This window comes from Dendropsophus ebraccatus, chromosome 6 (assembly GCF_027789765.1).
Source record: "Dendropsophus ebraccatus isolate aDenEbr1 chromosome 6, aDenEbr1.pat, whole genome shotgun sequence".
Classification (NCBI taxonomy): domain Eukaryota; kingdom Metazoa; phylum Chordata; class Amphibia; order Anura; family Hylidae; genus Dendropsophus; species Dendropsophus ebraccatus.
In genome coordinates this window covers 116,650,426-116,666,390 of record NC_091459.1, presented here as the reverse complement: position 1 = coordinate 116,666,390, position 15,965 = coordinate 116,650,426, and the positions used below count along the sequence as shown (strand labels likewise).

Genomic DNA, 15,965 nt, shown 5'->3' with positions numbered 1-15,965 from the left:
TAGCACCCCCTTTTGGCTACCTGTGGTGCTCGCTTGGACTTTTGGTGTTAGGTAGTTCACTGGGACACTTGTCACAGTGGCCAGGAGGGCGTTACCCACCCCCAGACACACTGGCACTGGGCTTTGTAAAGGTAGCATAATGTTTGGGTGCAGGTGCAGAGTCCAGCACTTAATCAAGGAATAACTTTTACTTAATATCTTCAGTGCAATACAGATGAACAGCGTGGTGTGTACAGGTACAGGGGTAGGTTGAGCTTGTGAATAGAGGATGGTAGTAGGAAAAGTATTGCTTGTCCTTGTATAGGTTCAGGGACTGTCTTGGGGACCTTGCCTAAGTAGTGCAGAACTCTGCCGGGATAGCGTACAGTTTGACTTGGTGCTCCAGAAGAAATTCTTGTACTTACAGTTAGAAGAAGTTCTGTCTCTCTCCAACTCCATTTCTTACAAATCAACTGGTGTCAAAAAGTTACACAGATTTGTAATTTACTTCTATTTAAAAATCTCCAGTCATCCAGTACTTATCAGCTGCTGTATGTCCTGTAGGAAGTGTTATATTCTCTCCAGTGTAACACAGTGCTCTCTGCTGCCACCTCTGTCCGTGATGAGAACTGTCCAGGGTAGCAGCAAATCCCCCCAAAAAACTCTCCTGCTCTGTATAGTTTCTGTCACGGACAGAGGTGGCAGCAGAGAGCACTGTGTCAGATTGGAGAAAATACACTACTTCTTGCAGGTCATACACATACACATAAGTATGGGAAGACTTGAGATTTTTAACCCCTAGACGACCCTGGGCGTACGCATACGTCCTGGGCCGCCTAGGGGACCGTCCGATCGCCGTGCCTGCTAATAAAGTTTTCAGATGCAGCTGTCAACGTTGACAGCTGCATCTGAAAACTTACTGCAGTCGTTCCCTGGTGCCTAGTGGGGCGGATAATTCCCCCTCGCGACGCGATCGAGGAGGGGCAATCCGTGCTTATGACCTGGGCCGGGGTCTGCGCCGTAATGGCAGCAGCCAAAAGCAATCGAGTGCCGATCTCATGGATCTATGCAGTATAACTATACAGCATAGATCTCAATGAGAGATCAGTGTGCTTATACTAGAAGTCCCCCAGGGAGAATAACCCTAACCCCAGGGGGAATAACCCTAACCCCAGGGGGAATAACCCTAACCCCAGGGGGGCTTCTAGTATAAGTGTAAAAAAAAAAAGTGTTGTTGTTAATAAAAAGCCCCCTCCCCTAATAAAAGTTTGAATCACCCCCCCCCTTTTCCATGTTATAAATAAAAATAAATAAATAAGCATGCTCTATATCGCTGCGTGCGTAATCGCCCAAAATATTAATTTATTTAATTTTTGCACGGTAAACGGCGCAAGAGCAAAAAATCCCAAAGTGCAAAATTGCGCATTTTTGGTTGCATCAAATCCAGAAAAATTGTAATAAAAAGACCCCTTAGACCAAAGGATAAAAGCGCTATAAGCCTGGGAATGGAGCGATTTTAAGGAACGTATATTTGTTAACAATGGTTTGAATTTTTTAAAAGCCATCAGATACAAGAAAAGTTATACATGTTATATATCGTTGTAATCGTAACGACAAAATGTGCTATGGCCTTTTAAGCACAAGGAGGAAAAAACTAAAACGCAAAAATTGAAATTGGCCCGGTCCTCTAAGGGTTAAACAGAAGTAAATTACAAATCTATATAACTTTCTGAAACTAGTTGATTTGAAAGAAACGTAAATCTTTATGCTGTGAGCGCCCTCTAGTGGCAGCTACATGAAGACAAAGGCAAAGACAAAGACACATACATTTTGTTTTTAGACACTTTTGGTCTTGGTCGACATGGTTTAGTGACAAAGGGGTGTGGCTTAAAAGCAATTCCATGATCCGTGGTGTCAAGTGAGCCACTGTGATAACTCTGGTACATTTTTAGACTATGCGGTCTACGTTTACACTGTCTAAGAATCTTCGTCTGCCCCAAAGGGTTCTTTTAAGGGGGTTGGATAATGAACAACATTTATCACCTCTCCACAGGAAAGGTCATTATTATTTTGATTATTTTAGATTATTATAGGTCAGAAATGTATGATCCCTGGGGCCCCATTGCCGAGACTTCCTCGCATCATGAGAATGAGAGTTCTGAGTTTCCCATCTGAATGGAATGGCAGCCTGTCTATTTATTCTGTATAGGACTGCTGGAGATGGTGAGCCTTGTATTCAGCTACCGTTTGTCAGTCCCATAGACTTTGAATGGAGCCACATTGCACATGCTCGACCACTATTTTATTTAAATATGAAACCTTAGTACCTTTTACCTTAGTGGTTGGAAGTTTGGAAAGTGGATACAGGGAGTAAGGGGAAGGGGGTTGCCATCTCTGTCATAGGGATCAATGCACCTAGAAACTCTGATTTACAAACCTACCCCAAACCCCCATAGAGCTACATAACCTAAACTAAGCTTACAACTTGATTTATACAGTAATTAGAAGCGTGATAGTTTACTCATGTCCACTAGATGGCACTATACACCCATCATTGTGCTGTACAGTACTAATGTATAGCTACAGAATATATTTTATTATACAGTGGTCCCCAAACACAGTATTATTTGGTCCCAGGATTACCATTGTATGTTAAGACCACAGCTTTTTGGGAAAGTGGTAACTGGTTCCGAAACCTTTGTAATACCAATCCGAAATAAGCAAACAGTGGAGACAAAGAAGTAACAGCGCATGTGCAAGGAAGACCTCACGTAAAAGACAGTTTGCGCTATTCACAGTGCGCCCTGGCTAAAAAGAATCTCTCCTCAGCACCCTTTTCCAATCATGAACAGACATACATATGTATGTGCACATTGAGTAATTCTGACGGAAACTCCGTTGCGGAATTTTCAGCTCGCGCCCATTCACGCACTGCGGCGGGCGCGAGAATGAACTTAATCATTCTGTGGACGGAGGAAGGAATCCGCCACAGTCCGCAAGCGGCGGATTACGCGACAGAGTTTCCGTCTCTTTTAAGCAGTGTGCACATACCCTTATTCTGGGCTGCTGCAGCCCAGGTCTATGGGTTACAGAGCTGGGAGCCTGGCCTGGTAAGAAGAAGAGATCTCCCCTCCGCAATCGCAGGGATGGCTGTTTACAGCTATTTAAATGCAGCTGTCAGCTTTGACATCTGTATCTAAATGGCTAATTAGCCGGGGTGGCGATCCGCCATGCCAGCTTACTGATGCGGTCCTTGAGGTGATTATTGTGCTCTCACTGCTGTTATTGAACCCCTGAGGGTCCTCTCACTGATGTACAGCTATTTCTCATTCTCTCCATTTTAGAGGAACCAGAGACAGCCAGTAGTACTCGCACAGCAGTTTTTTCCCCTTAATTCTCTGGCCAATACCAGCACAGCACATACTCCTCTCTGCTATGCCATGACATAGTGCTGGTAAAAGTTTACTGACCAGGCCAGCACATAATGCTATATTCAGGTTAAAAGATTATTAACTCAGAGGTTATTTTATACACACACACACACTATCCTATATTGTATACTGTACACACAACTCTACATGTATACTATTTACATACAATCATACACACACACAATACGAAGTTCTGCATTATATACTACATGTAGCACATGGATACCAGCAGTGGCATGTGGTGTCCCACCACGGGTGTTTTTTTTTTTTTTGTTTCTTCTGTGCACCTGTCAAAAAGCCTTTTCTCTCAGGTTAAAGTGGTGAGGTATTCTAAACTTTCACCACTAGGTTCCGTTTTTTCTATGCTCTTATTCATATACACAGCTGAAGTCAGTATTGGGTTAATGTTTTATATGTGCCATGTGTTTCTTACTGACCAATAGGAGGTGCTCTTTTCTTCTAGCCTATCTCTTTTCTTTCTCCTGCACTCACTCATCCCCACCACTCACAGACAGGCATACAGAGGCCTCTGTAGGAGGAGTTTCACTGGTGGAGGAAGTGCAGTTCAGTTCTGGTTAGATTCTCAGAGAGGAAAGACACAAAGACAATTGTTCCTGCTGTAGTTAAGCCAGGGCCTGGCTTATGCCAGGACCCCTGTAGGGGACAACTGAGTCAGCTGAGTCTAGTCTAGACACAAGAGTGTACAGATGCAGTTATAGTCCAACAGTTCTTTCGCTACTACCACTACGTTCAGTATGCACTGCTAAGTGCCTTAAAGGGAGAGGAACACCCTGACCCATGCAAGGAACATGTCAGAACAGAGCAGGGCAGTATCCTGACAACAGAGGAACTAGTCTCGATAGGACAAAGTTACCGCAAAGAAGGTCTGGAATATATGTACCTATAGCCTTACCACAGGCAATACAGCTTACACTTAGACACCAGGGATGGAAACACAGCCAGCCTGCAGACACAACAATAGAACTCCAGTAATAGCAACGCAGCTCTACGATGTATACCGCACAGACATTATATACATTTATATAAAATTTTTGATATCATTACAGTCGTTTGACCAGCTAGCAATGTATTTCAATTACAATGGCTGACACAGAATATCACTTTTGATCTACCTTTCCCAATTTGAGCCTTGGGAAGTAGAAGTGATAATGTGACATTTTCAGATTTGGCTGCCTGAGATTGCTCCAGCGATATAAGAAACCACAGACAAGGTAGTAATAACATTCACTACGCTGACCTTTCCGGGCTACTTTGGTTTGATTAACTAGGTATATAAATGAGCTGGCTTGGCAAATAAGGGTGTGAGAGCTATGACAGGGTACGGATAATGCCACCTGTGTATGGGCAGAGACTCGCTCGCAGATTTACTATATCCTATGTTCCAACAAAGTTTTTTTTTAGATTTTTTTTTTTTTTTTTTGCATCTGATCTGTTTTTTTTCCAGCTGTTCTTTTGAGTCATTAAAATACTGGGTACAGAGGTTCAGGGCGCCTACTGCCAGTGCTGCCACTTTTGTTCACAAAGAGCGTACACAGAATTTTGTCAAGGAAGACTCATGGACATAGTTATGTGGTGCACACAACCACAAATAGATGGCTGCACACTTGGTTAATTCAATGCACTCATTATAGAACTCCTGTCAGGGGCATAACTACAACTGTAGCAGCCATAGCGGCTGTTTGTACGGAGCCAAAGTTGGAGTTTGTTGCATTCTCGTGTCTCATTGTGATTAAGTAAATAAAGATGACCTGTTTATGGTGAGTGCCACTGGACTTTATTCATATATATTCAGACTTGTTGATCTATCTCTGGAGTACCACCTAGGACGACCTACTGGCATGACATGTATGGCAGTAGTGGATTATAATAGGGGCGTTTTTGGCGGCAGCCCGTGGCCCTGAGCTCTTGGGAGGCCCATGACCACCCAAAAAGACTTATACTTTCAATGGTGTACTGTCTCCTGGCTACACTTCTGCCATGATTTGCAAAAAAATCACTGTTTTTTTTATGGCAATGCTTCCATAGTTATAGTGGGGTGGGGGGGGCCCAGGCTTGGTGAACAGCCCGGGGCCTGTGGTAAAGTTAATCTGCCCCTGATGTATGGACAGGCATTTAACCTCCTCTCACCGCTGCACTGTAAATTAACGTCGCTGCAGCCTATGCCTGAGGCTGCAGCGACGTTAATTTACGTTTGAGCATAACACAGGTGCAGAAGCTGTGCTATTGTCATCCGCAGCGAGTCTCGGTTATCAGTGATAGCCGGGGACCTGCTGCAACTCTCGGCACCGTAGCCGCGCTCCAGTGCTGAGAATTAAGTCTATAGATACTGCGGTCAGCCAGACCGCAGCATCTATAGGGCTCCTGACAGAGAATGCTCCCTCTACAGAGGGAGAATTCTCTGTGTGGTGTCCATCGGGGCTCTGCAAAGTGATCGCAGATCCCTGATGGTAGCCATGGAAACCAGAAGCCTCAGGTTTCCGGTTTTCTGGCTATGGAGGACAGTGGGGAGAGGGAGGGAAGGCAGGGCGCGCGCCCAGCCGTGCGCTCTGCCCCCTCCTCTCTCCCCTGCCGCTGTCACAAGATTGTGACAGCGTCAGGGGACAGAGGAAAAGGGGCAGACATAGGGACATCAGCTTATGGGATCATTATGACTCCATAAGCGGATGTCTAAAAACGACCTGGGCATTGATGTATCAATGACCCCAGGTCGTGAAAGGGTTAAGATTGTATCCCTACCAAGAGTTTTATTCCCGGTGTGTCTATGGAATACTGTGGCAAATAATAAACCTTGGGGGTAATAGTTTATTTTCTGATGCCAGAATACATCTTTAATTTTGTGTCTTTGTGATCTAAGGGCATCATGTTTGGAGTGTTTTAAGGGCATGGTCTCTTTAAGGGCGTAGTGTTTATGTTCGTAAAAATCTTTGTCCATCTGTAGTTTTTTTGTTCAGTTCTAGAAAAACAAATTTGTTGAAATTGCTGTAGAAGTTTGTAACTCTGGTTCCTAATAATGCCCCACCATAAGCGTTGAGCAAACTTGCTGAACTCTTTGGATTCGTCAGCGTTCTCTGAACCCGAACGCTTGGCATTTGACTCCTAGTGGCTGAAGAAGTTGGATATCACCCTATGGAGTCCTGAAAGACATGGAGACAGCCTATCCAGAGAACGTTGCCGAACCCAAACGGTTTAGCAAGTTCATTGAACACTACCACCATATGTTTTGTGGACAGGCTATTGAAAACAGATGAGGTTACCATGCCATTACCTGCTGCCTGAGAGCCATCACTTTCAAACTCATTAAAGAAGTCCGGACATTTTTAAAATCAGGCAGAGGCAGGGGGAATTTGATCAGGAATATGAACTCATGTCTTCCTGTGCCCACGGTGAGGGCGGGACCGGCCTAGGGACCCCCGCCGAAAGGTATTTTCCATGAGTTGTGATGACGTCATGACTCGGGGGGAAAAAGGCCTGTCCAGGATGATGGAGTGGCCGCTCAGCCAATCAGTGACAAGAGCAGCATCCCGCACCAGTCAATGACTGGCTGAGTAGCCAGTCCATCAGCCAAGTTGTGACATGACATCGCCGGAGATCCCGTAACACGGTGGGGGTCCCAAGGACAGTCCTTCCGTTTACCACGGGCATGGGGAGAGGTAAGTTCATACTCCCTGATCAAATTTCCACTGCCCCTAGCGGCTACCAGATTTTAAAAATGTCTGGAATTCTCCTCTAAACATTGTCCACCCCCAGCTAGATTGTTGAAACATCACACTTAAGAATCCGACCTCCTCGAAGTAAGTGTCTGCATTGCTGATGGACGCTTCCTATTTCATTGAACTCCTAGATAGAAAAATTATAAATTGCATTTGAGCAAGCTTCCTTATCATTTTCTTTTCCAGATTGATGATAATATATACTTGTAGAATTATATGTTGTGACACTCATCCTCTCGGTTAGTGCACCGCGTGCTGGATTCAATTTGAAAGAGGGCAATTATGTAAAAAGACTGTAATAATAGATCCATCTCATTCCCACTGCCGTCAATCCACTTAGGTGGCCACTGGACCAGTGCTCAGAAATCCAGAGAAATCCATTGAGACTGCATTGGTTAACTTTCACAAGCTGTCATTAATGTAACGGGGGACTATACACACCAATTTGGGCAAGTTTTCTGACATATCCGTGACAGATTTTATCATATTTGCACACAAATTGGCAACTTTTTGCCACTTTGTGCTGATAAAAAAAAGTAGGTGGGCATTGGACTAACAGATTTGGTGCACTTTGGGGCAAATTAGCTTCCAGCATATTGTAGATTTAGACTGATGTATGCTGGTCTTAGTACACCCCACCCCCCTCGTGGTACAATAATAGGCTATAGGCAGGCCCGCTTCTGCCATGAGGCGGAATGAGCCTTCCGCCTCAGGCGGTAGAATTTGCGGTCCGGCAGGGGGCGGCATTATGTCCCCCCTGCTGTCATTTTTGTTAAGTAAGGAGGTCCGGGGGGATGCCGGCTATCACTCGGGGCGGCCGCCTGAGGTTTGCCTCAGGCGGCAGAAACCCTTGAATCGGCCCTGGCTATAGGGAACACATTTCAGATCACTGTATTAATATACTTAGGGGGACATTTACTAGAAGTCTAGTTTGTGTGACTCTTCTAATGTGGATTGGTGCATATTTTGTTCCATTATCTTGTGACTGATATATTAAAATGTAGCACTGCAATAGTGAATGTATCTTAGTAAAAAGTTGCAAAATAGTCGCAAAAATTGAGCAAGCATATTCACCTGGTACTGACCAAACTTTTGAGTGAATACTGAAAACGGGCAGATTAAAAAAAAGTTGCATCTAGAAAATATTCGCCCGTCGAATACTGGTTCATAAATAGAACTTTGACCAAAGATGGGTGAAATTTTTTCCCCCTAGAAATAGGCACAAAGCCCTTGATAAATTTCCCCCATAGACTAATTTGTCACAGTTACTTATTGTTCTCTTATTTTTAGTAATAGTAGAGTCCTCTCTCTACACATTCATACAGCTCCTGTGATTCTTCTCTGCAAATTGCTGTGTGTGCTTTCCTTCCTATCTACAGCCTGTGAGAGTTTCCCTATATGTATAGTCTTTAACACTTTACATTAGGAATTGCTCTTTTACCCCCGCCACTATCTCTATGTACAGAGAGCAGAATGTCCATCTGATGGATTTTTCTTATCCCTCTTTATGGTGTGTTCACACCTACAGGATCTGCAGCTGATTTTCTGCAGCAGATTTCATTTAAATAACTGAACACAGCATCAAATCTGCTGCAGATCCTGTAGGTGTGAACGCACCCTCAAGGAACTTTTTAACTAAGCTACATTATAAATTTCCTACCATTTTGCTGAATAAGAAATATAGGTGTCCATAGCCTTTAAGAAGACGTCCATTGTAAGTCACTGGATGTACCTGTACTGTGTTCTTGTCACCATAAAAAAACTTAACATAAAAAACTTAACTTAACAAAGTTTCTATTGGTCAGGGTCTGAGCGTTCAGACTCTGACCGGTCAATAGAATGAACAGGGAGAGGAACGCTCCCTCCTCCGGGTCAGTGAAAAAGATGTGCAAAGGAGTGCACTGAGCACGGCTTCTTCCGGCTTGTTCTCACCATGGGTCAGGGTCTCCACACTCAGACCTGAATCGATCAAAACTTTGAAGGTTTTTTTGTGACAGTGCCCCTTTAAGGATCAATTCCCAACCAAATGTACCCTTTTTAAGCTAAAAGTATGGTAGGTAATCATCTGAATTTTTTCCAACACCCAAAATTTACAACTGGTTGATTCAGATTTTGAATAGCGTAGCCAGATTTACTAAAAAGTCCTCCGCCCAGTCTAACTTCTTGACAGTAGAAGAAAATGGAGCAGGCAGAAGGGGGTATCTGTAACTGTGGTCTTCATCATAACAGATGGGATAAGAGTCAGGCTTGTAAAGCGTTTTTTGGTCTGAATAAAGCTTCCCCCCCCCCCCCCTCCCAAAAAAAGGCCCAAAAATAGGCCCAAAAATTGACAGCAATTTTCTGGCACTTTTTAGTCTAAATTACTATAGGCATTTTTATTTCTGTCCTTTTAGCCTCCTTTTTTTTATTACAAGTCATGTACATTTTTTTATCATGTCATTTTTATTGAAGAAAATCACTCATAATTCCAACAATGCAGCCTCATAGACTTAATTTGTCAGAAATAGCCAATCAAGAGATACAGTCGGGAAGTGGATGGCATGTCCGTCGCCGTCTTCCTGGCTATATCCCCTAATCAATAACTTTTGGCATGCCCGATGACATGTCAAAAGTTATTTTGACAGCGATTTTTCAAAAATAGAATTCCAGCATCTAAATCAATGCTCCCACCATGTATCACAGTAGAAACAGCTTCCTCAGGGGTCTTGGATGTGGCATGAATTGGAATAGTTATAATGATACATGCTTAAATTGTTTCTTCTTTAATTTTTTAACACAATAAGCTCTGGAACAATCCACATACAACAGAGGTCTCTTGCTCAAAGAAAAAAAAATTATAAAATAAAAATTGCATTCAATAATTAAATAGTGAACATTATAGCTGGTCATGCGGCTTCTGCTTCACACAGCATTAGTTTTTTTCCTCACTAAATGTATATTGGTCACATAAAGGAATGTCCATTCATAATTATTCATAAAAATATCACAGAAAACATGGTTGTCTTATAAATGGTCTTGTATGCAATTTCTCTAGAACATGAGAATATATATGTATTGATCAGCCAAGGAACTTAAACCTATTTCTTTTTGTAGATACTGTGACACTCTGGCCGATGTTTTGCTGTGAGACCTTGGCTCCTGGCATTATGTGGGTGTTATTGTTACACGTACCACCTACCTAACCATTGTACAGACCCTCCTTCATGGCAGCAGGATCCCCTCTTGGCAGTGGCCTATTTTAGCAGGATTATGACCCCGGACACACTTCCAAATCGGTTCAGGAACATGGCCAAGAGTTCAAGGTGTTGACTTGACCTCCACTTTCCAAAAATCTTAATTTGATGGATTATCTGGGAGACATGCTGGATAAAAGTCTGATCCATAGGGGGCAGCCCCTCATAACCTATAGGACTTACTAGATCTGCTACTAATGTTTCGGTGCAGATACCACCACAGGACACCTTCACAGGTCTTGTGGAGTCCGGGCCTTGAGGAGTCAGAGCTCAAGGGGAAGCTACACAACATCAGGCAGGTGGATTTAAACCTTATGGCTGATCATTATATATACACATATATATATTCACAGCATGAGAGATCTAAAATATTCACAGAGATGTACATACACACAATAGTTCCTTAACCCTGCATAGTCTAGTTCTTATTCTATCTGAAGTCTCACAAGACCAGAAGCAGAAAGTCACCAAAGATGACTGGTTTGTTGAACTACTGTATACTGTTATTTAACACACTCCATAGTAATGAGACAGTATGCAGCAAACTTCTAGTGGCATCTGACAGCTTTTTATCATATTTAAGACTATGCCAACCTCATATGGACCCAAAAACGTTATGATAAAAGGAGATTCACGTTAATTTTTCACCTGTTTCAATGCTGCCCAAACCACGGGCAGCACAAAACAGATGCAGACAGGGACGCTTAAGCTTTTCAAAGAAATCAAAGTTTAAAAAAAGTCTCTTGGACTCGCTCCTTATACACTCCTAGACACATGGCGGGATGGAGGGCAGCCGCCAGGATCTGCCCCAATGACTGCTTTTTGAAACTATAATATCATTGAAATGCCTAAGCGTTACAGAGTAAGTCATAGCATGCTAGCTTCTCACTGCCTGTACCTGTTTCATGCTGCCTGGGATTTGGGCAGCATGAAACTGGTGACAAGTTCTCTTTTAGTTTCTTGATTTAAAAAGGGAATCTGAGCACTGGGACCTGAGTTGCTGACAGTGTTATATAGGTCACAGCACCCTATTAAACATGGTACCTGTAGCTTATCCGTTCATGAAACAGAAAATGTGCAATCTTTGTTTTCTTAGTCTAACCAAGTGTCAAAAAGGAGTTGCAGCTTTCGAGCCATGCCGCACTGTGTCATACCTCATCCTTGTTTCCTCCTCCATTTGAATTATAATTTCAACTGAGCCCCCAGTTCCCACGCCGCTGATGACACGTACACCCTGCATCCTAAACTCCTTTAAGCTCCGTAGCCAGGAAGAGCAGTGCATGCGCATTGACGGAAGTAAGTTTCACGGCTCAGAACGCATGCGCTGCTCTTCTGGGCTATGGCACTTAAACCAGTTTTAGATCCAGGACGCCCGAGTCATCAGTGACGCGGGAATTGTAGGCCAAGTGGAAATTATTATTCAAATGGCGGAGGTAGGAGGAACCAAGGAGGAGGCACGGCTGGACAGCCACAAATCCTTTTTGACACTTGGTTACACTAAGAAAACGATGATTGCACATTTTCTGCTGTGCTGTGATCTATATAACACTGTTAGCAACTCAGGTCCCAGTGCTGACAGATTCCCTTTAACTAGTGGACTGTCTATAAGTCCACAATATGTAATTACCACCTCTCAGGTCCTGTTAATACCTGAATTAAAGAACTTTACTTGGGGGTGTACATAAAAGAGATGAAGTGTCACTTTACAATTTGGGGTTTGCCCCCCAGGACACGTTTGTTTCCTTCTTCACGATCCTTGGGCCAATTCTCCATCTTGCTAACAGTACAGGGTAGTCTTGTCCATGTTCTCATCACTTAACAGGAATAGGACAGGAGCATTAAGGTCTGGGCCCCATAACCATATAGTCTGTCTCAGTGGTACGTACACCCTTGGTTATACACTCTACGTGCATTAATGTGTGTCTGTACATACATAAATATAAGCAGAATTACATTTTATTCAGTACAGAATTTCAAGCCATTTGCATCAAAGAATAACATGGAAAAAAAAATATTTATACATATATATACTCTTGTGCTTTCAACATTGTCCATATATCCTTGCCGGCATTTGTTTTCAAAGTGAAACGGAGACCTGTCTTAGTACGATCAAGTTCAGTATAGTGTTGTCCTAAAAATCTGGATAAATCCGTAGATAGCTGATCCAGGGCTCTGACTTTCCGTTGTATCCATATGTAAACATACCTGACAGCAGATGTAATGGATAGGAGATACATGTCATAGACAGTAAATGAGTCGGGAGCAAGGCTGGTTGTTTTGTTGTATTTGCCTAATACATAGAAAACAATCTGGCAAGGGGTTGTTATCCACTAAGAGTAGAGGAATGACTGAGAAGGCATTCACTTGCAAGCAAAGCTTGATTGACAAGCCAGTGTTTGGTTGCGACTGTCCACATGGGTAGGAATCATTAGAACTGGCTTGTGCTGCTCGGGTCGCATTGTAACAATCGCACAATTGAAGGATCACTCTTGGCACCTTTGATGAATTCTTCGAGGGACAGTTTACCTGAAATGGAAATGGAAATGAAAATAGTAAGTACACGTAAGAAGAATATTGGGTTTGTGTTTGTTACCTCTGCATTGCGGCATATTTATTGCTCACAAATAGGAGATGAGCAAATCTCGAGCATGCTAGGTTTTGCTCGGACCAGAACGTGCTTGAGGGTCGCTCATTACTAATTATGAACTGTCACATCTCTGTAGACCCTTCATTCTTGTGCTTTAACATCAGTTTATTATCCAGCAGCACTATGACATCACAGATTATCCAGCAGCAATATGACATCACAGATTATCCAGCAGCAATATGACATCACAGATTATTATCCAGCAGTACTATGACATCACAGATTATTATCTAGCAGCAATATGACATCACAGATTATTATCCAGCAGCAATATGCAGAAATTCTCATCCAGCAGCAATGACATCACTGCTTATTATCTCTGTGCTGTGACATCATTATTTATTAATAAAATTAAATGTACTAAAACAGTGAAATGGATAGAAAAACAAACACAGTGTGAACCCAGCCTCATCAATGCACTGTAACATCACTCTGATGTAGCAGTGCTGCTATACTAAACACACTGTTTATTATGTCTGCACTGCCTTATGTAGTGTGCCAGTACGGGTACTCTACCAAGTCTTCTTCCGCCTGGGTAAAGTGCCTCTGTCAGGTATTGCACTAGGAGGGGATAAAGGTGTTTATTTCTATTTCCCCACTAGGTGTCACTCTCTGTCTTATGTAAAGGTCTTTTGCATGAGCACAGCTGAAGGTAATGGGTTAACAGTTGGTTGTCATGTGTTGTTGTGTTGTCCAATCACGGTTGCAATCCAATCACGCCGCAGAATCCCACCTGCCTCAATGTCAAACAGCATCTCTATGGGAAGTCTAGTGCACCTCCGCTCAAAGAATTGACATGTCAATTCTTTGAGCGGAGGTGTGTGAGCCCTCCCATAGAGACGCTGTTTGACACTAAGGCAGGCAAGATTCTGCGGCGGAGAGTTTTGCCGCGGAATTCCACCACATTTGCTAAGTGTGAACATACCCTAAAAGGAAGGCTAGTTTCTGGTGGGGAGGAGTTTTTCCAGAGAGTCTTCAGTTAGCGGAAGTGAGGAGAAGGAGAGTTGCTGCTGAAGTTTCAACCCAGGCCTGGCCTTAGGGCCTGGGGTCTTTTACATCCAAGTTTCATTTTCCTAGCCAATTCGGGCTAGTGCCAGAGTCGGTGGGGCTACGCTAGAGGGGACAAAAGGGAACACCCTGTCTATGCTGGGGACTACTTCTTACTCAAGAAAACACTGCACAGAGTCTGCAGGAGGTACTACAGAACTGTGAGTCTACTTAACATTAACAGCTGAAGGAGTCTAGACAGGGCGCCACAACCCCAAGGCAGCCATAAGCCCACCGTTGTCTAAAGCTACCTCAGCTTCCACTTTTCTATTCTCCAATCCTGTCACCTGCACCTGTACTTGAAGCTGTCACTACTGAGTTACCACATTGCGGTCGCTGTATGCGGCTGACACCATGCCCCCATGTGGTCACCAATAGCCGCCCAACTGCTTGATTGTGACCTCATGGGGAGGTGGGTTTTGCTGCATTGTGGTGACCGCAATGTGGGAATGTGGCCTTAGTGCCATGCCCAGGACACGATTCAGGTGCTCAATATTATCAGAAGATTTGTAGGGGTTGCCCCCAATGTAGGATGGAAGGCGGCGGTGTACAGCTTACTTTGCAACCAATGTTTTTATTTTACATTGTTCTGATGCCTGTTGTTTTCTTGAATGTATAACTGCATCATTATACAGAAATACATTGTTATAGGAATAACAAGGTTCTGGCGCAATTGATTTCTTAAAACGAAATTTTCCCACTTTTCTATGTACTGTTCAATAACATGGCTTATAGTGGGTCAGGCTACAACTATAGAATAAAGAAGCTGTCAGACACATTGGGGGAGATTTATCAAACATGGTGTAAAGTGAAACTTGCTCAGTTGCCCCTAGCAACCAATCAGATCTCCAAACACTTTAGTCACGCGTCGTCTCAACCGTCAATTTTATACAAGTCGAATATATATGGGGGCCTCCGACTCTCAGATGATGATGGGGGTGAAAATATATTGGGTTTCTAACTCCTGAGCCCTTTGATCTCAGGGATAAGCCAGTCCTAGAGCTGTCCGGCATGGCCTCACCCCTTCTGTCCCCTTCCACAACACATGACAGTTCGGCCATTCTATGGGGGAGATTTATCAAACATGGTGTAAAGTGAAACTGGCTCAGTTGCCCCTAGCAACCAATCAGATTCCACTTTTCATACCTCACAGACTCTTTGGAAAATGAAAGGTGGAATCTGATTGGTTGCTAGGGGCAACTGAGCCAGTTTCACTTTACACCATGTTTGATAAATCTCCCCCTATGTTTATATGTATGAGATCAGGGAAGACCCCTACCGTCCGAGTGACACTACTAGTACATATGCAAGGAAATATGCCGACACGACCCCTAAGAAGTTAAGGCCAAAAAGCAGAATATCTGTCATATTCCTCTATTCTTTTAAATTTATTATGTCGAGAGCTGAAAACATCAAGCCCTCTTCTAAATGGCATGTCATTATCTTACTGTAAAAGCCCATTTCTATGGTAACATGCTCAGAGGGATCCAAAAGAGGATAAATGGCAAAAAATATATAATTACAGAAAAACTGCTCTCCTGGAGAGGTTTATAATTATAACGCTATTCTCACTAGTCGGTAACCACAACAGAGCTCCCAGATCTTCCCGCACATGACTAACAAGTTCCTTTTAAGGGTACGTTCACACTTAACGGATCTGCAGCTGATTTTCTGCTGCGGATCTGCAGCAGATTTCACTTAAATAACTGAACACAGCATCAAATCTGCACCATCAAATCTGCTGCGGATCCTGTAGGTGTGAACGCACCCTAAAACATAATATGGGCCTAGGAGACGGATTGGGACTTTTGTCATTGACCTAAATGGTCTGAAGGATAAAGAGCCAAGTGGATCTAGATAAAAAATGTTCAGGCTTCGGGTCCCTGGGTATATAATA

At 43.3% G+C, this 15,965-nt stretch overlaps 1 protein-coding gene across 1 annotated transcript in view; it reads right to left on the bottom strand.

The window, feature by feature from the left end:
* Positions 1–9,882: 9,882 nt before the first annotated feature.
* The window catches only part of HPCAL1 (hippocalcin like 1), a 113,083-nt gene continuing 107,000 nt past the window's right edge, over positions 9,883–15,965 (bottom strand). The window contains exon 6 of the mRNA XM_069975724.1: positions 9,883–12,900. Within this exon, the coding sequence (XP_069831825.1) occupies positions 12,803–12,900 (98 nt within the window). The 3' untranslated portion in view covers positions 9,883–12,802. The remainder of the gene's footprint in view (positions 12,901–15,965) is intronic.